Source organism: Aquila chrysaetos, chromosome 5 (assembly GCF_900496995.4).
Source record: "Aquila chrysaetos chrysaetos chromosome 5, bAquChr1.4, whole genome shotgun sequence".
Taxonomy (NCBI): domain Eukaryota; kingdom Metazoa; phylum Chordata; class Aves; order Accipitriformes; family Accipitridae; genus Aquila; species Aquila chrysaetos.
This window is the reverse complement of record NC_044008.1, coordinates 54,023,035-54,047,009: the sequence shown is the minus strand read 5'-3', so window position 1 is coordinate 54,047,009 and position 23,975 is coordinate 54,023,035. Positions and strand designations below refer to the sequence as shown.

The 23,975-nt window shown below is 46.9% G+C and overlaps 1 protein-coding gene across 4 annotated transcripts in view; it reads left to right on the top strand.

Moving 5' to 3' along the window:
* The window catches only part of AKAP13 (A-kinase anchoring protein 13), a 78,416-nt gene extending 60,520 nt beyond the window's left edge, over positions 1 to 17,896 (top strand). For all 4 annotated transcript variants that reach the window (XM_041123582.1, XM_041123581.1, XM_041123580.1 and 1 more), the window contains 11 exons: positions 1,134 to 1,210; positions 2,584 to 2,765; positions 2,848 to 2,930; positions 3,260 to 3,439; positions 4,181 to 4,342; positions 6,453 to 6,523; positions 7,042 to 7,086; positions 8,228 to 8,278; positions 8,708 to 9,157; positions 10,951 to 11,263; positions 12,124 to 17,896. In XM_041123582.1, coding sequence (XP_040979516.1) covers positions 1,134 to 1,210; positions 2,584 to 2,765; positions 2,848 to 2,930; positions 3,260 to 3,439; positions 4,181 to 4,342; positions 6,453 to 6,523; positions 7,042 to 7,086; positions 8,228 to 8,278; positions 8,708 to 9,157; positions 10,951 to 11,263; positions 12,124 to 12,173 — 1,664 coding nt within the window. In that variant the 3' untranslated portion in view covers positions 12,174 to 17,896. The remainder of the gene's footprint in view (positions 1 to 1,133; positions 1,211 to 2,583; positions 2,766 to 2,847; positions 2,931 to 3,259; positions 3,440 to 4,180; positions 4,343 to 6,452; positions 6,524 to 7,041; positions 7,087 to 8,227; positions 8,279 to 8,707; positions 9,158 to 10,950; positions 11,264 to 12,123) is intronic.
* The last annotated feature ends 6,079 nt before the right edge of the window (positions 17,897 to 23,975 follow it).

The window sequence follows — 23,975 nt, the reverse complement described above, 5'->3', positions numbered from 1 at the left end:
CTAACTCACAGAAATGCATAAACATACCTCTGTCTGTAGTGGAAGCTCCCAGCAAAAGTAGGTCCTGCAGAGCCCAGGGAAAAAGTAGCTAGTTCATACATTCAGGCTAACTTTTCTTAGAGGGTTTCAGCATTTCCCTCTTGCAAAGTGCACAGATGATAAGAGAAGAATGGAGTCAAATGCTGAATTTTGAAAACCTCACAGAGCTTGGAGTTCATTTTGCAGCTTTGACTAAAGTTTGGTGGTTCTTTTATCTGGAACAGATCCTGTCTTCCCAAAACAGAATGGAAGGAATTACCCACAGGATGATTTAACTTTTTGGTTTGCTTCCTCTCTGTCACAAGATTTCCCAAGTACTTTACACAAAAACTCTTTGTACTGAGGGCTCTGGGTGGGGCATTATACTTGGTAGTTGCTGTGCAACTTTATGATATGTCATTAGGAGACTTGGAAGGCTGTACATGTACTCAGGGAAAAGGCTGTATTCTGATTTAAAATCCTCTGTTGGGTTGATGTTGTGCTTCCTTCTCCTGTGAAAGAAAGACAGGTCCTGCATCTCACACAGGCTCTGTCGGCTCCCCTTGGAGTCTGCAAGAGTTGTGTTTGTGAGTAGAATTAGTCGTGGCTCCTAAAGTCAGTATTTCCTGGGAAAGAAACTGCAGCTGACAAATACTGTTATTGCATGATAATTTACACTCCGCAAACCACTCATCAAGAGAACCATAAAACCCAAAACTTCCTGTGCAGATATTTTGCTTGAGGGCTAAAATATTGTTTGAGAAAACAGCGCTTCTATTCAATAAGCATCTCTAGCTTTCGCTGTTAAGCCCATGTCCTAACTGTTAGAAAGCATGTGGCTGGAGAGGAGCACCCCTGCTCTGACAGGTGAGAGAAAATCCTGCAGGTTTCCCAGGTGCTGTTGTGTTCTGCTTGTTGCAAAGTCAGTTCAGATGTAACCTGACCTGGCATCTCCAGGAGCTGCCCCTGCTCCTCCTGCTAACTGGGAGGTTGACCCTGCTTTCAGGATTGGGCAGCAGTAGGGCTGTTTTTGCCAGCACTGGTGTTATTAAAAGAAATCTGTTTCGGGGTGGGTTGTGTGGTTATACTGCACTGGTATGCTTTTTCTTTTGCAGAAGTCCAGGCTGTTCTCCTCTCTGACATGCTCGTATTCCTTCAGGAGAAGGACCAGAAGTATGTCTTTGCCTCACTGGTAAGGCTTCAACCTTTTCTATTCCCTCCTTTTCTATGCAAGAGACCCTTGATGGGTGTTGTGTAGTGAAGCCAGCCATTGCCTGCTAAACAACTTAATTTTCTCGCTTGTAACATTTTTGTTTGCTGAGCAGACTCCATTCTTTTTGATAGGAAAACGTTTCTTCATGCCCCACCTCCCCTTTCTGCAGTGCCTTGGCACAGCTGATAATTGGCCTTGAAAACCTGCCTGTCACTTGATACACTTACTGCTTTTCAGTTCCTGCAATTCCAAGCAGTATTTGGGGTGGGAGGGGGCAATGGGATAACGCAAACATTGTAAAAATGCATCTTAGCAGAAGGAGATGTCCCAGTATGTTCTGAGCTACTGTGGGGGGCAGAGGGGTGAAATGCCACTGCAGTAAATTCAACAGAACAGCTTGAAAATAAATGTCAGAGGAAATATATTTGTAATGCACAAGACCAAAAACATTAGCTTTTGAAGGCAGGCCTCATAAAAGAGCTAGGCACACTGACCTTCTAAAGAAAACCTAGTACCTAATTGAGTCTGTTGGGGCTGTACCTTGCAGGCATGGTCTAGACTGGCTAAACCTTGTGACCTTTCCACTCTCTGAACATTTTGAAAGCTGATAATCTGTTATTCCAGTTCCACCAACGATCTGCACAGACTCAATGCCTTACACAGTGGGAGCTGATTTGCACACAAATCCTGATAGCAAACCACTACCGAATCACCCCAGTTGTAGCATCCTGTAAAATGCACAAAGGGGCTGACTTGTATTCAGATGACACAACAGCAAAGGGACGTTTTAACCAAGCAGGCTGATTACCCAGAGATCATAGCACATAGTGAACGTCATCTTACAAGTTTTCTCCATCACAGGATTCAGCTATGAGCTGCTGAGAACAGCAGGGGTTTTGAGGGATTTGAAAACAAGATGTTACTCCATGTGAGGGAGGGATTGTGAAGATAATGTGTGTGAAGCAGGCACTAGCAAGCTGCACTAAGTTTAAGGAGCTGTGATATTAATGACAGAGAGCGTGTGAGTGGGATGAGATGAGATTAAAGGTCTGCTGGAGTTAGAGCAAAATATGGTAGAGTTTGCAAAAGTACAAAGACAATTTTAAATTATTTTTTTGTTGAAATGGAGCAAGGTGAAATTGCTTTTCCTACAGAACTGATGGAGGAAAGCAAGCGCTTCCCTGTTCTTTGAACCCATTAAAATTATTTATTTTTTTAATTAGCCAAGAGGTTCAGAAAATGTTTACAACCTGAGAGAAGTAGCAGTATGATTGTTGGGACCTTTTCCATGCTAGTTTGCATCTGGGAGCTAGTACTGTTCACCCTCGTCACCCTTTTCTTTCCATTTGAAGGACCAGAAATCCACTGTGATCTCTCTGAAGAAGTTGATCGTACGAGAAGTGGCTCATGAAGAGAAGGGTTTGTTCCTGATCAGTATGGGTGTAAAAGATCCCGAAATGGTGGAAGTCCATGCTAGCTCCAAAGAAGAGCGTAATGGCTGGATACAGATCATTCAAGACACAATGAACACCATGTAAGCTACCAAGCTATTCTTGCAAGGCAGGTGATGCTCATGGTCATGTTCTGGTAGTAACTGAGACTTGTCTTTTGTCCAGGGATAAAGATGAAGACGAAGGAGTCCCGTGTGAGTCTGAATTTGAAAAGAAAGTGTCGGATGCCAAAGTGAGAGGACTGAAAGGTAAAATCCTGCCTGGGACAGAGCTGGGGAGCAGCTTTTGAAAAATTTACAGGAATTGTTGTGTTGGGTTTTGTGGTTGAACTATGACTTTTTTCAAAGGAATGAGAATCCTGCATCCAGCAAATAATTGCAACCCTTGTTTGCACCTCACCTTGCTTGCATTATTTTTTTTCTGAGGCTGCTGAGTGCAGTTGCTGTGCAGGATTGCACAGGGCATGGTTGTATCATCAGGTTCCACTAGATGGGGCCAATATCTCAGGTATCGCTCAGTTTCCTTGCTGAAGCTTTTATTATCTGTCTTCATCTCTGTTTTCTGTTCACTCCCACAGAACAACTTCAGCAGAAGGATAAGCAGATTCTCCTCTTGCTGGAGGAGAAGACTAAGATCTTCCGGGACATGGCAGACAGTTCTGTGCAGGAGGACATGCCAGGCTCTAGGCTGCTCTTCAGAGCAAACACAGAAGAGGCACCAAAAGGAGAGGCCATTATGAAAACTGCAATAAATGAAGGTAAGCAAGTCAGGGTGACACGTTAATTACACTAACCAACAGACCCACCTTCAGTGAAGCCATCAGTCCTCAAGCACCAGTTTTGCAGGGGAAGTTTTCTCTTTGTCAGAATAACAGAATAGATAAGGAGATATTGCTACTCATGGTATTGTTTCAGGGATAGGTAATGAGGATCAGGAAAGGAAGCAGATATTGATGGCTGTTGAAAGAGGGCAGAAAAGAAGTCAGCACAGAGAACAACCATGCATTGAATCTTCACTGGGGTCAGGAGCAGCACAGGATTTATCCTTGGCTTAAATTTGGACCGTCCAGGCTTTTGCTGTGCTTCAGTCTCAGCAAGGTGTGAGAGCGGGGCGCGGGTTCCAGCAGGCACTTGTGGTGCCTGCAAGGGACAAGCACGTCTGTTGACAAAGGCAAGGGTGGATGGAAACTCAGGCAACTTTCTGGTGTGATTTTTGAAGAGGCTAAATAATTATTAAATGCTGTTGTTGGAGCACACCAGGGTTGCCTGGAGGAAGAGAGGGAAGCGTAAGCCTGTGCAGAGCTCCAGGAATTGGAGTTAATGGTCAGGCAGACTTGAGTTTTTGTAGGGGGAATGCATACTGTTCATGTCATTGTCATAGAAACATCTTTTCATAATACAGCAAAGCATGTGAATTTCTGACCTGAGCTCAAACAGGGATGAAAAGAGCTCAGAAGCCTGAGGTGGACTTTAACAGAGATACCATTGCTTTTTATCAGTTGAACTGCTGCAAGACCTGGTGAACAGAAGCCTGGGCACTGCCCTCGGACAGCAGGTCAGCAGCACTGCCGTGGAACAAGAAGGAGTTGGCCCCATTTCCCTTCCTAGAAGGGCAGAAACTTTTGGAGGATTTGACAGTCATCAGATGAATGCCTCCAAGTGTGAGTAGCTACATGTGTCCACATCAGCATTTGTTAATAATATATGTCGTCATATCCTTTTGCTTCAGAAGGACTCCAGCAGCTGGTGACTTGGGTTTCCCAACTCCTCACCAATTATAGCTGATAGATTAAATAACAGATTAGAAAAAAAGCCTATGTACAGGTGGAATGATGATAGCTGAGAACCTGTGACTACATGAGGATTAAACATCTGAACTCCTCACTCCTTTCTCTCTGTGCTCTTTCTGCATCATGCTTACTCCTTTACTTATGTGCCTCATGAAAGCATTTGGCTTCTTAATAAATTAGTTTCTTCATGTTATTATTGTAATATCTGCAGCTCTGTTCTTCCTTCTTCAGTTGTCTTCCAGTAGGAGCTTAGTGCTGTTGCATTTGTGAATGGATAAGGATATTGCTGAATCAAGCACCTTCTCCCCAGCTCTGCTCTCTATGCATTTGTGTTCTACATACAACTGCGTGTGTTATTCCTGCAATTAAGTCTCTCCCAAAGAAACGTGTGAATATTTATTTCAGCTGCATAGTTGGCTGCTTCCCAATGCTCTCTTTCTTTGCTCTAGTCATCAGAAACTTCCCTGTTCTCAGATTCCTTTCTATGTGGTCTCACTCATACTCCCAATACAGCCAGTTTTGCTGCGCTAGTGTCTGTCTCCACATTGGGATCGTTGGACCTCGTCTGACCTTCTGCATTAAAGGAGCAGTGTTAGCTGCAGACAGTCAGACATGAGAAGTATGTAGAGGTTTTCCCAGCTCTACTGGAAAGCTGCAAAGCCCTCCACAGGCCTTGTCATCATAATGACAAATATATTCACACTGGAGGGGTTTGTTTAGGGTTGGGCCTCTCTCTGTTGTAGTGATGAATGGGACAACTTCAGGCTGTGCATTGCCCAGCTCTAGGTTTTCTGTAGAAATGTCATCTTTTGAATTAGATTGTAATTCAATAGTTATAGGGTCTTGGGAGAATCTGGGAAAAGAATGCAGGGCCTGTTTGTTCAGCTGGAGGCCAGGAGGCATGAAACCTGGCTTTCATCTCCAGTTCTTCTGTTCGCAACCTGTGCAACCTTGGGCAAGGCTTATAACCTGACTCCCCTTCGTTCTCCCCTCCAGCAAAGCAGAAGGGAGGTGTTTCCTCCTGCAAAGAGGTGGAAGGTCCCAGGACGTGGCGCAGGAGAGAAGGTCTGTTAGGAGGACTTGAGGGTCAGCCTTTAATAGCAAAGCCTGCCTGGGGGGTGGTGGGAGGAGAGGGCCTTTGCACTAGGTACGGTGTCCTTCATGTTGCTGCAGATACAGGTGTATGTAAAGTTGTTTATCATTAAAAGAGCGGCAGTAGGGAGGTTACCGCTGCAGGTGAGGGTTTTCCCCATGGGCTGCATCTCAGCTGCCAAGGGGAGTGCAAGAGTCTTGGCAAGAGCTAGAGGACCGAAGAGCTGTGCGACTCCTTTGCTGCCCGTGAGCAGAAGGGCAGCGCAGGTGGAGGGGTGCAGCCGTCTTGGCACAACAGGTCAGTTCAGTCCTGCTCAGGAGCACTGATATGAGCCATCCAGGGGGAAGTTAGAAAGAGAAGTCCAGTGTCCCTTTGAAGATACAGGTTTCTGATAACTAAGGTTAAGGATAAATTGTCAGCATAAAATTACACAGGGTATTGCACAGCAGTATCTGACCCAGCTGTAAATTGCACTTGCACAAGAGAGGCATTGAAACCATACCTGCAATAATATAGCCTAATATGATACTGTTATTGTTCTCCATCTGCTCTTATTCTCTCTCATGTCTTCTTAGCAAGTATTCTTTGGTGGTAGACAGCAGTGCGGGGGCTAGACAGCGCACCAATTAATAGGAGTGCGCTGAATTTATCAGCATGTTGTCTGAAACCAAAGTCAATCCTAATCTGAATTCACATCCACTTTTTCTGGTGGTGCTGACATGTTCTGTATACGTAGGGAGCAAATGCGTTTAGTTAAAGTGTGAAGAGCTGTGTGTCCCCTTTTGTGAAACATCTGAGTTTCCTGTATTAAATTTCTCAGACATTAGCAAGTTCATCTATGGCTTAAAATGTTGAATAACCAGTGTCAATGCTGGCTTCTTCCTTTAGGTGGAGCGAAAGATGAAGGCGATGATGCTCAGGACCTTCGGAGAACAGAGTCAGACAGCATTTTAAAGAAGGTATCACTTGGTTTATCTCTCTGCTGCCACTGAGTTCAGATTTCAAGAAAGTGACAATTCTAGTCTTGAAAAATGCCTGAATTTCTTGACAATTAGATGTATCCTAATAAGTTAAAAATAAAATTGGAATTATGCAGCCAAAAACACTTTGCTGTAGCTAAAATCCTGACTTGAAAACCCTTGCAAATCAGTAGTATTTCTTTGTGGCACAGCTAACCTGCCATCTGTCTGCATATCAGCTAAAGCATGTGTTTAATTATGCATTGTTATTGAAATGATAAGGTCAACTATAATCTTGCACCTATTCTTGCTGTGGATCGATCCATCATATAAATACAAAATGATACCTAATCAACATTTTATTTTATATGATTTTAACTTACCTAAAAAACATGCATGAATTCTCTCAGAATGGAAGATGGAGGGGGGTTTAACGTGTCTGTCATTAGTTCAGCTTCAGAACACATTTGCTGTGATTTCTCATTTGTCCTCATATTAAATCTGTGATCTTTTCATAGGGTGGAAATGCTAATCTGATGTTCATGTTGAAAAGGAATAATGAGGTAAGAATTGATTCCGTTGCTCAGCTGTTTCCTTCATTTAAGTGGCAAGTGAATTTGGCTCAATAGGTGATAATGTAGAAGAAAATACATTTTATTTGCTGAAGTGCATGTAGACTTTTAAATACATTAAGCTGAACCCACTGTGTCATTTATTTGTTTAACCTTGGATGCTCAGGCAGGGAATTCACTGATTGTCATCTGCTTGCCAGCAGGATGATATGTGCTGATTATAGGCAGCAAGGGTTAATTACCACTAGGATGCACAGGGCTGTATTTATTGTGCATCTGCAGACAGAGGGAGTTTAATTTTATGTTGCAGGTGCAATGAATTGGGGCAATTAGATTTCTATTCTCCCTTTGATACACATTCATAACTCCCAATTAGCATTAATGGCAGAATGAGAAGCAGTTCTCTTAATACTGGCTATCACACCACTATTGCAAATACTGCAGTGGTTTTTCTTCTTCTTAAAAGTAATTGTAGGATATGGGAGACTCAGAGAAATTTTTAGCTAGGCTAAAAATACATTTAGGGATAGGGTATCACTCCAAAGTAGCTTGCTCTCTATTGCTGCATGATGTGTTTGCATTTACCTGTATTTTCAGAGAGCCTCCATGAACATGCCTGCTGTATTGCAGTTTTTCTGTCTAATGACAGTGGGACTTGTATGGGTCAGCCAGAGGTGGAAGAGTACAAATAGTCCACATTCATTTTAAGATTTCTTCTGGGTGAAGTTCTTTCCCTGAAATTTTATAGTGAGCTGCTGCGTTTCATCCCAGTTACTCTGCTTGTTCTTGAGCAAGCTGATGCTGTGGGAAATTGTTTGCAGGGACAACTTGGGAGTTCCCATGAGGTCTGTGCCGTTTGGTGCTTCTGCAGACATTTCCTCCCCTGCCACACTGATGGTGAGGAAAGTGAGGAATATAATGCCGGGCACCTTTGAGAGGTGTCCAAGGGATGTATTTGTGTACTGGGGGATGACGCAGTCATTGCAAGTGAAAAGCAAGAAAAACGAAGGTGTAGAGGGATGGCTGTACAGCTTGTCAGACCCACCGGTGGGTCACGGTGGAAAAGGAGGGTGCTTTACATGTACCCTGGCACCCAGTGAGATCTAATAGCAACGCTTTTGTTTTCTCGCAGCAGGTCCTCCAAACCATTACCAGCCTCCATAAGCTGCTCAGTGCTTTGCAGGTAGGCTTGGCCATTCATCCTGCTTTTGCATGCTGCTTGCCTGAACTCTGCATCCTGCCTGCCGGTAACAGCCACTCGTGCTTCGCCCCCTCGTCTCCCCTTCCCTTTTGCCTGTCACATCCCTGCAAGGCTGAATACCCCACGGCCAGCTTGCAGGCAGCATGCTGGCAGGTCATAGGAAGGAGCTGCTGCCTAACTGAACCGGTGCTCACCTGAATTTGGGAAGCTGCTGGGGAAGATGCTCTGCCAGCATCCTCTGGTAGCCCAGCCATAAGGCAGCAGTGGTGAGCTGTGAATTTGGTGGGAGAAGAAAGGGTTCGATACAGCACTCTCAGGTTTTCAGGCATGGAGCCCTGTTGTTGTTGGCCCTTGTTGTTTTTTTCGCCCGTGGAGAGGGCGCTGCAGTGATTTGTGTCCCCTCTCTCCTAGGGCGTTGTGCTGCAGCAGGACACCTACATCGAGGACCAGAAGCTGGCTCTGAGTGAGAGGGCTCTGACCCGAAGCTTCTTCCGGCCGACCTCGCTGCTGGAGCAGGAGAAGCAGCGCAACCTGGAGAAGCAGCGCCAGGAGTTGGCCAACCTGAAGAAGCAGCAGACACAGCACCAGGAGGAGAGGCGGAGGAGGGAGAAGGAGTGGGAAGTCCGTGAGAAGGAGCTGGCAGAGCAGGAGGCCCACCTGGCCCAGCGAGAGGAGCAGGTCCAGAGAGGGTGGCAGGACCTTGAGCGGGAGCGAGAGGAGCTGCAGGTGAAGAAGGCTTCCTACCAGCTCGACCTGGAGAGGCTTCGCGCAGCGCAGAAGCAGCTGGAAAGGGAGAAGGTGCAGTTCAAGCAAGACGTTGAGCGATTAGCTCAAATGCGGCAGGAGCCTGACCACAACCAGGTAAATGATGCCAACGGCTGGGCTGCTGGGGAAGCTGTGCCCTGCAGGGAGCTCCTGGCTGGCTCCTGGGCCAACTGCATGCCAGCAGTGATAGACTGACGCCAGCCCAGCCTTAGACATGCGGGGCCTGGTATACAAAACTGGCTCTTTCCTTGCACGTGATGTGCTGGGCTACATTTCTTGCACCTCCAGAGCTGCTGAGGCATTGCCAGTGTTGATGCAACATGGTGTATTCAGAATGCCTGGCCAGTCCTGAGCAGTAGGTGATTACAACAGCCTGAGCTCTGCCCAGTTTTCTGTGCATTGTGTTGGTGGATGGCAGAATGGAGGTGGCTGGCTTGCAGAGAAGATGCCCTAGGCAATCCCAGGAGGTCAATACTGCCTTTGATGTTGGCCTTCACCCCATGGGGGCTGAGCTCTGGGGAACGGTCAGGCAGATGAGACATCCTTCTTGGAAACAGCCTGAGCGTTGTGGGTTACCTGCACCCTCCAGCTGTCATGAAAGCCACTTGCGAGGCTGATAACTGCAGGGGAAGGCTATTTGTGTGCTTAAATCCATCTCCAAAAGCATTCTGGATATCTAGCAAAGAGATGGGCACCGTCCCTGTCCTAAAGAGACTGGGCACCCGCAGTCTGGTCATGGCTCAGTGAGCAAAAGCCCCTGGCTCTGCTGCAAGAGGCTTCAGGTGTCTGGCTGCCCACAACCAGAAAGAAAAGCCCACACACAGATCCTGCTCTGTTCATTTTTCAGCAAGCTGGGGTTTATTTTTTTATAACTGTGCAGCAGTCTGGCTGAGGAGAGCAAGCATCCGTTGGCAAAACATGGGCTGAATTTGATCCCTAAGCCTGTTGTTGATCGTTTGTTTGTTTGTTTGTAACTCACTAATTCTGAACGTACTTTGCTTAGAGCTGTAGCAAAATTAGTTTATAAATGTTGGATTGTGGAATGGAAATGATTTTGGGTGCCTGAATGGACTAATTGGGGAGCTCAGCAGTGAGCTCTGAAAAGCAAATCATCAAAGGAGGGCTTGCTCCCTCCCACCCTGGTTCCTGATCAGGCCAGAAGTTTTCTGAGCCAACAGTGAAGCTGTTCCAGCGTTGAGCACACATAGACAGGCAAGGGGCATGGATGCTATGGGAGAGGCTGAGAGGTAAAATAACTGTGGGGCCTGGGGGATTAGGAGAAGGAAGCACCTTTCTGAGGCAGGTATCTTTCTGACATTTCAGAGCTATTAATAGAGGGTTCAGTAAGGCTTTGTTGAGCTGTTGTTTTGATCTTCCTTTTGAATGTGTGGGCTCAATTACATCCTGAGACAGCCGTTAGGAAAAAAAAAAAAATCAGGAAAAATGTTTTTGCTTTCATCTTTTGCTTGGGAAGGCTTCCTTTGACACATGCCGCTCCAGTGCTGTGTGCTGGCGTTCCCCTGCCGGAGAGGCACGCTTCTCCTTGGCCTTCTGCCACCATCTGTGTGTGCGAACGATGCAGGGTGAGTCTTGGTATTGAGATCTTAGAGAATATTTGCCCTTGGCTTGTTGATACATAGCATAGTACATGTAGGAGCAAAAGATACTGGAGTGTTACTCTTTATATGCCTCGTTTCTTTGTCTTAAACAGAGGGCTTCTTCTCTCATTGTTTTGCCTAGATGGGGACCACTTTGTAGCTGGTGAATGGGCTGGATGTTCACAAGAGCAACCTCTGTCTCTATGAGTGGTCTGGGACACACCTTTCCTATCCAGGTTCTCTGCTAGCCTCTTTCATGCCCCAATGAAACACTTTTCCTTTCCTTTATAGGTTTCAAATCTACATGAGAAACTTGCAAGAGTCCCCTCCCAATCCAGCATTGATGACTCCTCCAAGCAGAAGAGCCCTTCCCTTCCTAAACAAGGGCACTTTGATGCAGAACTGTCTGTCTCCCCTAAAAGGAACAGTCTTTCAAGGACACACAAAGAGAAAAGCACTTTCCATTTGCTTAGCACAACAAACCAGACTAACAAGGCAGCTGAGGAACAGCCCCAGATGCCTACCCGTCTCTTCAGTTTAGCCAAACCAAAGGAGAAGAAGGAAAAGAAGAAAAAGGGCAGGGGACATCGCTCCCAACAGTCTGGTGAGTGCCAGGGGAGGTCATAGGTGTGTTTTCAGGGTCGGTGAGCTGGCTTTTCCCTCCAGCCAGCGAACTTGTGGAAGCCATGAAATTTAGCCTTGAATGTGGATGGTAACACAGGGATGGAGAAGATCAGCTGTCATGAGTGGAGTTCCCAGCTTGAAGTGATCTTCTGTGGGCTTTTCTGCCTGTTTTGCAGCCCCTGGGGTTGTCAGAGGAACACACTCTGCTCCCTGCTCCTTCCCTTCCCCATCCCATCCTGAGCAGCTTCCACAGGCTGGATTCTCCCTTTATTTTTCAGCTTGCTCTGCTTCGAGGAGGAAAATGCCCTGCTTCAGTGTATGTGCTTTCAGGAGCTGCTGCTGGGATGCTCCTGGCTGTTGCAACCCTTGCGGCATTGCTGTCTGCTTCAATCCTGTTGTAGTTTGGAAGTGATACCTGCAACCCTTCTGATGGCCTCTCCCTTCCCCTCAAGCCAGTCTATGATGTCTCTTGATCTGAAAAAAAAAAAAAAAAAAAAAAAAACAAACCAAAAAACCATGCAGTTTTTTTTCTCTGGTAATTTTGCCTCCCCTTAGGACTCAGTTCTGCACCTCAAACCTCTGACCCACATGAAATTTGAGCTCATGCCCTCAGAGGACTGGCTTATCCATATTAACTCACTGATGTTTTTCAATCTGTGGACAGGAAAGCTCAGCAGTTATGAGATGTAATTTCATGGTAGCTCATCAGGGAACTGGACATCTTTTAAGGTGCCCAGTGGATTGGGCAGACAGTGGGGTTTCTATGTGTGTGGAGTCCTGCTCTGCCTGCTGTATTCCTGTATTCCCATAGTTATTCCCACCTGTTTTTTTGTGCTGCAGATTCTCACTCATCAGAAGCACCTCCAGAGGGTGAGGAGATCTTCTGCTGAGCGCAGACGGTTCCATTGGTCACTCTCGGCATTGGTACAGTAGACATCTCCCTGCCCGCTCCACAGCACGCTGCTGGTGCCTGCATCTGACAAGCATCTGGAGGTTTTAAATAAAACATGTTATGAAGTCTGTTAAGTGGTGGGAAAGGGCCTCTCTCCTGTGGTTTTGCGTGAGTTCTCACTGCAGAGGCTGACTGCACAGCAAATAGTACCGTCTCTCTGTGCAAACCTTGGGTTAAATCGATTGGGATAGATGTTTTCTGTCTCTTCTTACTGCTAAAGGATGAGAGAACATAGCCTTAAGGGGTCTGTGCCTTCAAATTCCCCTTTTCTGGGGAACATAACCAAAACCAAGCATTTAGCAAAAGATTAGGACTCTACAAATGGTGCGTACACACTGGCATATATAGATATACTGTATATATACATATATGTATCTATGTATCCACTGGGATATGCTTACAGTCTGTCCAGCCACACTTAGCTCGGCCCATGGGGATAGATGATACCTGATGACTTTCAGGGAGCGTGTAGATATTAAATATCTTGCCCTTACTGCTCCGATTGTAACGCCATTGACTTGCACGCCCCTTTTGTGCTCATGGTATATGGACTGTTTGGTTTCAGAAAGATACATTACACCAGAAAGCAGTAATAGCGTTCAAAACAAAAATTCAGAGAAAAAAAAAAATTTAAAGTAATTCTGAAAGATTTCCATAGGACAGAGGATTTAAATGGCAAACTGTTTCCAGAATCAAGCAGAACGTCTTTGGGTATATTTAAAATGGTGCAGAAAAGAGAAGTCTGGTAGGCTTGTAAGACAACCCCAGGGAGCCAGAACAAATAGTATTCAAGTGGGAACAACTCTAAGCAACTTTTTTTTTTTATGCAATCTCTTTGAGCTCCAGTTCACTCCTTCCCATCCCCTAAGTTAAGATTTTTATTTTTTCTTTTTGCCAGAATATAGTTCTCCAGTTACATTTGGCATCCCTTCATTACAAGCCTGATGACTTACTGGAGAGATGGCTTGAAAATCTGCTTTTAGGGACCTTTGTTCTTTTATTTGTATTTTTCTTCCCCTACTTCATGTGTTAACATTGGGCTTCTGTTTCTCTGGATTTTGTCAGCTTCCCTTGCTCGTTCCTAAGGCAGAATGAGACAACAGCAATTTCAGAGCACTTCAGTGAGATATTGCAGGTCAGGGGACTGAGTGATGTGAGCAGAGCAAACTCCGAAGAGGCGGCTCCTAGTTGCTATGCCTATACAATACTGTGCACTTATTAACTGTTTCTGGGGAGATAATACATTCTCATGGACAAAAGCACTGTGGGACAGGTCCAAACATCCAGTGTGGCAGGTCTGTTTCCATTGCCGTGGGCTCTAGGGTGAAAGTGTCCGTGTGTCCCCGTGTTGCCATCAGCAGAAGGGGAAGGTCTGAGGGTGGCTCTCGCTGTGCCAACTGTGAGGTGTTTGTACAGCTGTTGAATATACGGATGTGTTCAGCAGGGGAAGAGAAATGCAGCAAGCCAAACTTTTTTCCAAAATTATTGTTCCTCCAAACCCTCTCAGGGGAATTGCCTGAGCAGATTTGTAAATGGTTAGGAGACACTATCAGCTTTAAAATCGCTCAAGGGTTTGCTCAGAGTATGAAACTGTTGAGTGCATTTCCTTTCCTACCAGTTTTTCTTTAAAAAAAAAAAAAAAAAAAAAAAAAAATCTTCTTGCACTATTGCTTGATTTTAATTTGCTCTCTGGCTTCTCACAAGCTAGTAACCCGCAGCAGTTTTCAGAGTTGGGTGCTGATGAGTATCAGCAGCATTGATGGTGAGGTGGATACTTAGACTGGTCTGTCTTGGTCAGTGCAGGAATCCTCAACCGCCTGCTTGCTTTTGAAGCTCTCTAAACTATTAAGACTCAAAACAAAAAAAAAAAATGAAGAAAGGAAAAAGGTTTGAGATTTATTTTTATTTTGCTTTTTTTAATATTATTTGGTGCTTGTTCTTAATTGCAAGCAGGGCTTGCAAAAAATATTTATCTTTCTGTTTATTTGAAAGAGTTCTTTTTTTAAAAGAAGTTTACTTGATTTTATTTTTTTATTTCATTTTACTTTTTATTTTGCTTTTGTTTGGGGGTTTGAGGGTTGGTTTGGTTTTTTTCTTTCCCTTTTTTTGTTTTTGTTTTGGTTTTTTGTTACCAAGAGATTGGTAAACCAAATGTTCTTATCTCCCTGGTTCCTACAGAACCAGAGTTTGGGCAGTGCTGCTTAGCAGCCCATGCCATGCCCAGAGTTACACAATTTCAACTGAGAGCTTTCTTTAAGGCAGAGCATCTTTGGGCCAAAAAAAGTCTGGAAAAAGAAGCAATGACTTCAGACAAGACTCCTCCTATCAGTTTCCTTGTTTAAATATTTTGTTTAGGTTTTCTCATACCTCTTGGAGACAAAGGAGAAAGCAAAACATGGAGTGTCTTGCAGTGATGTGAGGGTCCAGTCGCTTGTCCGGGGAGATCAGGCAGCTCTTCTCCTGAACCTGAAAGGAGCTGGAGGAGGCATGTGCTGGTGGTGTGGTGTTATCTTTTTCATAAGAAAAACACCAATTTCACAAAATAACTTCTGCCCTGCTGTTTGTACATCTGCAAAAATGAATGTGCCAAGCTGAAATTTTTGGAAACCAAAGCAGTGCATGGCTCATTTACTGTCCTGTGAACAGAGATCAGGTCCCCGGTATTTCTGAAAGTTCCCCTCGGTCTGTAATAGCCTTTGCCAGTATAAGCTTTTCTTTTCATCCCATTGTCTTTTCCACGTCCCAACACATCTTGAATTCATGACATGGGAATGTCCCATGGCTCCGAGAAGGGCATCAAAAGGGAGACACGTGACCCAGGGCAGCAGGGCTGGGTCTCTGCCTGGCTTGACCAACTCTTCTGACCTGTGCAAATCAGAAAAAGCATTCAGTGCCCTAAGTGAAAACAGTGTTTGCTAAGTGATTTCCTAAGGTCCCCATGGTTCCTTGTCAAAGAAACCACGGGCATGAGTCAGAAGTATACTGACCAGAAATACTGCGTATCAAAGCTGTGTCTTAAATTCTGGTGGACAGACCTTTGTCCCTGGAGGATGTATGTTACCGTATGATTCACTTTTTTGGAATGAAGCCTTTACTCCCACACTGCTTCCTCCTTCTTTCACCTTTAGGAAGGCAAGGGCTTGTTTTTATCTCTTTAGCCTTTTATTCTTCCCCTCTCAGGTTTTCTTTGGAAACGTTTGGCATAGGTTCCCAGAGTCAGATTCACACTCTGATCCCTGCAGGTTGCCTAGGGTTGTCTGCTAAGAGTATGGTCCCAGCTTTACAGCACCAAAGCCTTTCCACTTCCTGGCCTTAAAATTGCATTTGCTCCACTTCCACAGTTGGCATCCATCCTGCAGTTGTTGAAAGCATGTTATTTCTTCAGCCCAGCCTGATACTGTGTCTGGTTCCCAGAGCCAGTCCCTTGATCCCATTTGGAGCACTCAAACCACCCTGTTTTGCATTGGGTTCCTGGGACACAGAGCAGGTTCAAAAATGTCTGTGTGAAGCCCATATTGTTGGAGGGAGAAGAGGACCCTGCAAGGGCTCTCGGAGCTTTTTGTTCTACAGTTTCATGAAGGGGAAAAATCAGACTCTTTTCTTGGGCTTTTCTTTGCCTGGTCTTCATCACTGCCCAACAGAAGGGGTTTCAATGACCAGGGAAGTGGGAGTGTGGGCTCAGATGAAGAACAAAAGTGGTCAGTATTAGCTGGGGGTGCCAGAATACCCCAGTGGTAGAGTAGCTGTATCAAACTGTGTGAGAGTCAATGGAGTTGTGTGGGCTTGGCCTTAGCTTCTTTTAAATAAAGTGATCATCTCAACATGTAACTTGATGTCAGTTTGATGCCATAAAGCACTTTAAATGGAACTGGTCTTGTCCCTTTTTATTTTGGTTATGTGGAGACAATCAGCTTTGCCATTGCTTCCCCCCTTTGCATCCCCAGCAAAATCTGAGCTGCAAGTAGGCATATTCCTGATTTGGTTTGGCTTTACCCTGGGAGGGGAGGAAGGGCCAAGCTTTTTCTATTATTTTTAGACGAAAGTGGGTGTGAGTCCGACTACAGTCCCACTGCAGACAGGGTGAGTGGCAGGACCAGAGAACTGGCTTCTGATGGCTCAGGTATGTCCCCCGGGAGAGCCCATGCTGGCGTCACCATCACCTTCCTCACAGCGGGTACTGCTGCTGGTAGGGAAGCAGTCCTGCCAGTGGTTAGCCCTCCATCTCCTTTTCTTTGGAGAAACCCAGAGCAAAGGAGGTGTGGGGGGATGCAACCAAATAAGTGCGAAGTGAGGCCCTTTCCATGCACTAAGTTTACTGTCCAGACCATTGGGAGACCTCCCAGGTTCCATCCCTGGGGCAGGGGCTCTCGCCACCCCTGAGGGTGGACTCTTCACTCTTGAAATTTGACCACTGCTGAGAAGCACAGTAATGCCATGAGCTTGTGCGGATTTGTACTGCCTTTCAAAGGCAAGAGCATCCATAGAGTCCAATCATCTTTGCACCTTCCTTGAGGCACTAGGCTATCTCAAAGCTGTTGCTGAAATACCCAGATCCAGTCCTTCCAAATGCCACCGAGTCAGGAGAGGTTCACCATGTGCCAAATCCCAAGGAAGCTGTTTAGGATATCTCTGGCATGGGGCAAGGGAGGACTGGGCAGGGGGCACAAGAGAGTATCAGCTAAAATCCCACAAAACATTCCTTGTTAACCAGAACTCTGGAAATTATTCTGCCTGCTGGCCAGGTTTGGGAATTTAACATAATTTAAGACACCCTTTTAAATAAAAAACCTCCCCTGCTGCTCATAACTCTTGCTTCATTTGTCAGAAGGGGCAGCAATCAATGATTCTTGATCTGGTGATGCAGCTAAATTTTAAAGATAGGCTAACTGAACTGGCTTAATCTCATTCACCTCGTGCTCTTAAGTGATGGGAAGTGTAACGCTAGCTCTCTTCCCACCTGCGTTTTCAGGGCTTGGTGCCCTTTCTTTCCACACGCATTTCACTGACACTGATGCTTTGCCCAAATATATTCAGCTTCCATTGCTCGGGGAGGGGGGGGAACAGGATAACATTCACTGCTTTGCATACAGCTATAAGCTTCGTATGTATTTAAGCTGTCTATAGGTATCCATCCTTTCCATGCTCTAAAGTATTTTACTGTTTTCTTTATCGATATTAAACACTGACTCAAAGAAAATCCAAAAACCTATGTCCAGTTCAGTTCGCCTATGGTTAAAGTTTAGCCTGGTGTTTATTTTATACTAATATGGAATGCACTTGAGTAATTCCCAGAGCATTGAGGAGGTGTATTACAATAACCTGATATACCTCTGCTTTTCGTTTGTTTCTTATAAATAAATAAATAAATAAATAAATAAAAATGCTTTGCATTTTCAAGTTGAACCCATTAAAAAAAAGTTTAAAAAAAAAGTTGAAAAAAAGAATTTTTAAAAAAGAGGGTAAAACCTAATTGCTGTATGTTAATTTGTAATTATGTAAAAAGTAAGCAGGTTATTGACTGTAAAATTCTTCAGGTTTTCTGTAACTTGCCAGAAACCATTAGGTTTTGTAACAAGCTTTTATTTATCTTCCTTTTTAGTTATCAGCATCAACCTCTTGTAAAGTCATTTTTCCTCTAAATAAATTTGATTTTAAGTCTGAGTTTTCTGCCCAATTTATTTCCACACCTTTGGTATTTCTGCTGTTGACTTTGTTTCACCGAGGCTGAATGAATAGATGTAACCTCAACATGTAATCAAATGTTTGTATTGCTTTTATCATCTGGATTCCAGTCTGCACTAATTGGACTCGCTAACTTTCCTTCTCTTCGAAGATTTGCATTTTGCTGAAGGGCATATGGCCATAATAATTAGCTCCTTGGGTTTCTTTCCCCCCACACACAGGGCTTTTCATCTTTTTACAAGAGGAGGAAGTGTTACAGCCGTTATCTCGGCCACTTCAGCTCCGTAAGCCGAGATAAATGGCAGTCTGGTGGCTGCATGTGCTGTCTTATGGCACAGAGTTTCTGTAACCCGCTAAAATAGCTCTGCGTCTTCAGCAGGTCTGAGACACAGGGGCTTTTATCTCATTTGCCTGAGAGAACTAGAGATGCTATGTCTCATTGCAGGGACGGGGATGGGGAAAGGAGGAGGGATGTTTGCACCCACAATGCCGTGTGCTTTATGTACTGCCACGTCCCCAGCAAGGAGGCCCAGCAGAAAGGCTGTAGCCAGCGTCCAGGTTGCTCCTCTCCCCTGGGGACGTGAAGGTACGTCCTGTTCCCAGGGCCTGCAGGCATCAGGCCAGGCAGAAGAGGGTGCCAAAAGTGCAGAGCCGAAGCAGAGTTTGCTCCGCAGCGCGATGAGGAGCTGGCACAGAGGACCACGATGGCTGGAGTTTCTCCACCATCATTTTCTTTTGCCTGTAAAAGCAATCACAGCTGCCCCTGTACTGCTAGTCCCGCACAGAACTCGAGCATCCTCCCCCAGGCGGAAGGAGCAGGGAGACCTGTGCCTTTCGTCCTCTGCGTATTGATTTTGAGGCGGAGGAATTGCTTTGCTTCCATCTATTATTTCGCTTGTCTTCAGAGGTGAGATGGGGAAGGAGGGAGGGTGCTTGAGGAGAATCGGATGTATGGATCAAAGCCTTCAGGTCACTGACGTGAGCACTGCTTGGCGGTGTTGGGTTGTTTCTTAACAGGCGTTAGGAAATGCCAACCCGCTCTCCTGTGCCCCGTTAGCCAGCAGTGCGCTGCATGGATTTTTCCTCCCCCTCACATCTGTGTTGCATGTGCCGTTCTAAAAACCTGGATCGTGGCAATGAACCCAAACCTACGCCCTGTCACGCAGCACTTGCTCCGAGACAGGCGGCTCCCTGGGTGTGAGACAGGAGATGAAAGAGCTCATTTATCTTGATGGCTGTTCAGTAGTCCTCATTTTATTTGCAATCCCTTCGTCCCAGCTCACCTATTTACCGAAGTGAATAAAAGCTTTTGCCGAACCGTCAGCTCCTGTGTATGGCATTTATAAAGGGCGCGTTTTCCTGTGGCCCCTCTTGGCTCTGCAACCCGGATGCCCAACAAAAGCACCGCTGGGTTACCCCAAGCCTTTGCATTGCTGCAGTAAAACAGAGGCTGCTGCTGGGCGTGCTGCTTCACCAGCCTGCTGTGATAGAACGGGCACGGGTCATGGGAGGAGGAAGAGTATATTTACTGGTGACAGATCATATGTAGAAAATTAAATTCTTGCTGAAGCAAGCTCCTGCCAGGGAAAGGCTGGGGTGCAAACCAAATCAGGCAACATGAGCTTCTCGGGTCCTGCACATTGCAAACCAAACCATCCCTGTTTCCATAGGCCGGAGAGGAGCCCAGGCACGCAATGCAAATTGCCTTTGGCAGAGGAGGAAACGAAGGACCCCACCTCTCCAGGCCATCTCCATGTGGCAATTTGAATATCCTGAACCAGCTTTCTACAGTTTCACCTGTGGTCCATGCTCCGAGCCGTTACGGCACGGCTAAGATAATGAAATGGATGTTGTCCCCAGACCACATGCGTCAATTATTTTAGATGGTCCTCAAGCAGTAGTGATGTGTTTCTGAGCATCCCAGGTTTCTTGCCGAGCCCTGGCTTTTCCTTAGCAACCAAGAAGATCTTTTAGAACCAAAGATCTCTGCAGGTACATGTGGTGGGTCATCTGGATGTGGTTGGATTTTTACTGGCACCTTTAACTAAAAGGGGTCGTAAAGGATCCTTACGCTTGGATAGGACTCTGAAAGGAGCATCGACAGGCACCGGAGAGGCTCTTGGGAAATACGGTTTAATGACACCTTTAACATTTGTGTTATCTGCATTTCCCCTTTCCTGCGCTTGCTGGGTTCAGTCCCGGTGCTGGCTCCAGGGTGAGAAATTGGAGGCCTGGAAGGACACAGGTGCAGGCTGGGCTGGGGCTTGCAGACAGGCTGCTCATTCATGGAGGTTTTATTAAGAGAAGGAAAGGCAAAACCCTAATTAGTTCAGGGAGTGAGTGAGATGCCTTGTGATCAGCTACAAGGTGAACAGTAAAGGAATGCCTTGCCTTTGTCATAGAAGGCACCTGGGTTTTGTTAATTAGTTAGAGGAATGCTAAGCAGTGCAAATGTGTTGATTTGTTGGGGGGTTGGAACATGTTTAAATTAAGGGGAAAATAATATTTGACACTAGAACTGATACCAAAGCCCGTACGAGTGAGCACCCCCAGACCTCACAGGGATGGGCAGACACAATGGGTGCCCCTCATCCCCCGCAAAAAGCTATCTTCACACCTCTTGAAATACCCCCCGAACAAGGCTTGTGCTCCAGAGCCTGCTCTCCTGCCCTCCGTTCCAAGGTGGCTCGGGGGAGGATGCTGCAAGGTCAGGACCTGCCCCCCCGCCCCGCTGCCCGCACAGCCCTGTCCCGCTTTCCCGGCATGCGGGGGCTCCTTTTGCATGTTGATAACTTGTTCAACGGGGCTATAAATAGCAACCTTCGCTCTTGGCTGGAGGACATCCCGGCGCCTCAGCCAGGCGTCCCCAGTGGGATGGAGCCGAGGTTTGTTTCCTACTCCCCAACGGGGCAGGGCTGAGCCCCAGGGGGGTCCCCGGGGGGGGATTGTTCAAGTCCCTTTGCTCTCTCCTTTCTTTACGGTCCGTCCCTTGCACAGATGTAGTTCAGCTGGCAATTCCCGATACCCCCTGACCTCTCGCCGCAGCCTGGCGTCTCTCCCTCCGGCGCTCGGCGTCTCCAGACGCTTTCTTTCCCCTTTCCTTTCACCAGAGCTGCTTCTCACCGGCTGCATCTTTCCAGTGAGCCTAATTAGACAGGAGCCTAATTAGAGCAGAGCAAGAGCGGTGAGTCATTAGCAGAGCCCTGTGGGAAGCCCCAGAGCAGCCGTAAGGCCGGCGTGGGCAGAGGAGGGGGCCAGGAGGCGGCAGGCACCCGGCTGGGTGCAGAGAAGCTGCCGTCGGAGGGAAGCAGCTCCTGTTTGCGTGTGCGTGTGTAACTCCTCCAGACAGCGACCCAGAAGTGGAGTGATGGGTGCTCCCCTGCCTCCCTGCACCTGCCGGAGAGCCAAGCAGCAACACGCTGCGGGCCCCGGTGCTGCTGGGCTCGCATCAGGGCAGGGGATGTCTGTCCATCCTACCCAGCCAGGGAAGTTAGAAACCACACGGGCTTTTCCTGGTGGCCCCTAAGCTTTTTTCTCCTTGTTTTGTTACTACTCATCCCTTTTAATGCACGGCTATCCCCCACGATGGAGAAGAGCCAGCATCCTGGGGACTGGCTGCCTGCTGGTGGCTGTAGGGAGAAGGATGCCTGCTGGGGTGGAAAAAGAGAGTAAGGGGAGCAGCAAAGGGCAGAATTACAATGTTTTCTCTGGAAGGAGCTGCAGGACTGGGGTTAGGAGTGATGCCGGGACTGAGAGACGGGACTTTCTATCAGTCATTAAATCACGGGCTGGCTGAAAGTGCCAGCAGCTTTTTAACAAGCAGAAGTACTGCCGTCCTGGCATGGCCCTGGACCATTCCTCCAGCCTCAAGTGGGAAGGGCGGCCTTCCCAAGAGAGCCAGAACTGAAAACCCACAACTTACTTCTTTGATTCCTGAGCTCTGTGGTCCCTGGGGGCTGTCAGGAGGAATGAAAGGACATGTGGGATAGCCAGGATCGGTCCTCTTGAACCCTCCCCCCATCTTCATTTGGAGGGGGGGCACACAAATACAGAGGGGTCCTTGTCCGCGATGTCTGTGAGACGCGGCCATCAGTGGTGCAGCGTGTGCTGGGGAGAGGGAAGTGAGATGTCCAGGTGGTGACAGCGTGAAAGCCAGGCTTTCTTCCACCTAATTGGATTTGTTATTCAGCTGAGAAACGCTGAATGGCTTGGGTGGGCTCTGAGCTTGCGATTTCAGTGAGGAAGTCAGGACGGCGTGGTAAAGTAGGTCACACTGCTGCAAACAGGGTTGATGGTTTTGCACAACAGCCGATGAAGTTAAATAAGGAGGTGGTGAAATGGAAAGAAAAGGGAGATTGTAAGGAAGGAAGAATAAATGAGCTCAGCCTTTGCTATTCAGATCCCACCAGGAGTCCCTGCTGCAGGATCCCATCTTGGGCCCCCCGGCACTGCTGCCTGTACACTGAGGGCACCAGGCTCCTGCTCTGCACTGGAGCAAGAGGGATTGGGCCCAGTTTAAATTTCCACTTGGTTGTGGGGAGCTGGGAGCAATCATTTCTCTCGCTCTTGGAAGCTTAACTTCATTTGTGAGCTGTGTTTCCTGGAATAGGAAAACAATTTGACATGGGACATATCACAGGGAGAAGGTGCGTAGGGAATAGGAAAACAATTTGGCATGGGACATATCACAGGGAGAATGTGCAATGCTGGGGCATTAATTAACATTCAGAAGATGACAAGCCAAGGACACGAGGCTTCAGTGTTTTGTACAGACATGGATGAATTTGAAAGCATGTTGGATGGCTGGAAAAAAAACACTCCTCCACTCCAATTATGTGTCTAGAATGCCAGAGCCAGCCTCTGGATGGTTGTGGGGCTTCCTCAGACACTGGAGGTATTAAATCACCAGCTACGCTGCTTTTAATTGACTCTAGTGACAAAGGGAGAGCAAGCTCAGATGGTAATTCCCTGTAGGGCTTCATTGCACAATAGTATTATTTCAAGGGCAGCTGAGGTCAGGCTGGGAAAATGCGTATTTAAAAACCAGTAAGGCACTATGACTTTCATTTAAATAAGACATAGGACTACCAGCCTTTTGCATCCGGGAGGTTCCTGGGAGTGGCGGTCCTGAGACCTGGGCCTGGGAGAGGTCTGGTCCCGCTAGCTGCCGGCCCAGTCCCTTCTCTGAGCATCCCCCTGCCCCCTCCTCCCAAATGCTTTTTGGAGCGGGAGAAGCACCCTGCTACAGAGCTGGGGAACGGAGGTGGAGAGCTCGCTCAAGGACAAGCTCCAGACCTGGCCAGAAAGGAGTTGTGTCCTGTCCGAGCTCTCCCGTGGGTCCGGGCCCCTGCAAAACGAGGCAGGAGGTAGGTGTGGGACAAGTCACCCTTTGGTGGCCTGGGTCTGCCGGCAGCGGTTTGCTGCCACGCCTGGGTCTGAGCAAGGGCCGGATCCTTGCCAGACCCTGCACTTCTGGGAGATCTCCGTGCTGGGCTCCTGCCCACCTCCTGGGGAAGATGGCTGAGCTCTCGACACCCTACAGCGAGGGCTGGCTATAGCAAGTGGGCACGTTTCCCAGGAGCCTGGGAACATACAATCCCTGTAAGGCCATCAGACAAGACTCTTTCCCAAGCACTCACTCCCAGACAAAGCTGAGCTTGACCTGCTGAGATGGTGAAAAAGCTCTTTTAAAAAAGCAAAACAAATCACGTTTACATTTCTTCCCCTGTACGTCCCCGTTAAACCCCAGCCCTGCTTTGGCTGTAGCTTTATTCCGACTGTTGCATCCGTTTCCATCTCCTATTCCCCTTTTACTTTGTTGCTGCTAACCAAGAAACCTTTGTATTTTGCATCGCATTTAATTCCATAGCAACAGGTTGCTGCTGTCACAGCAGCTGCTGATTGCTTTTGAATTGTCTTTCAGGCAAGCTCCAGAATAAATACAAAAGAGCAGGTCTTTGCATGGCTCATATCAAAGCTAGCCAGTCGCAAAGCCTCCCGAGCTGGTATTTAAAGTCCCAGAGTCCCATATAAAACCTGAATCAACAAAACTGAAAGG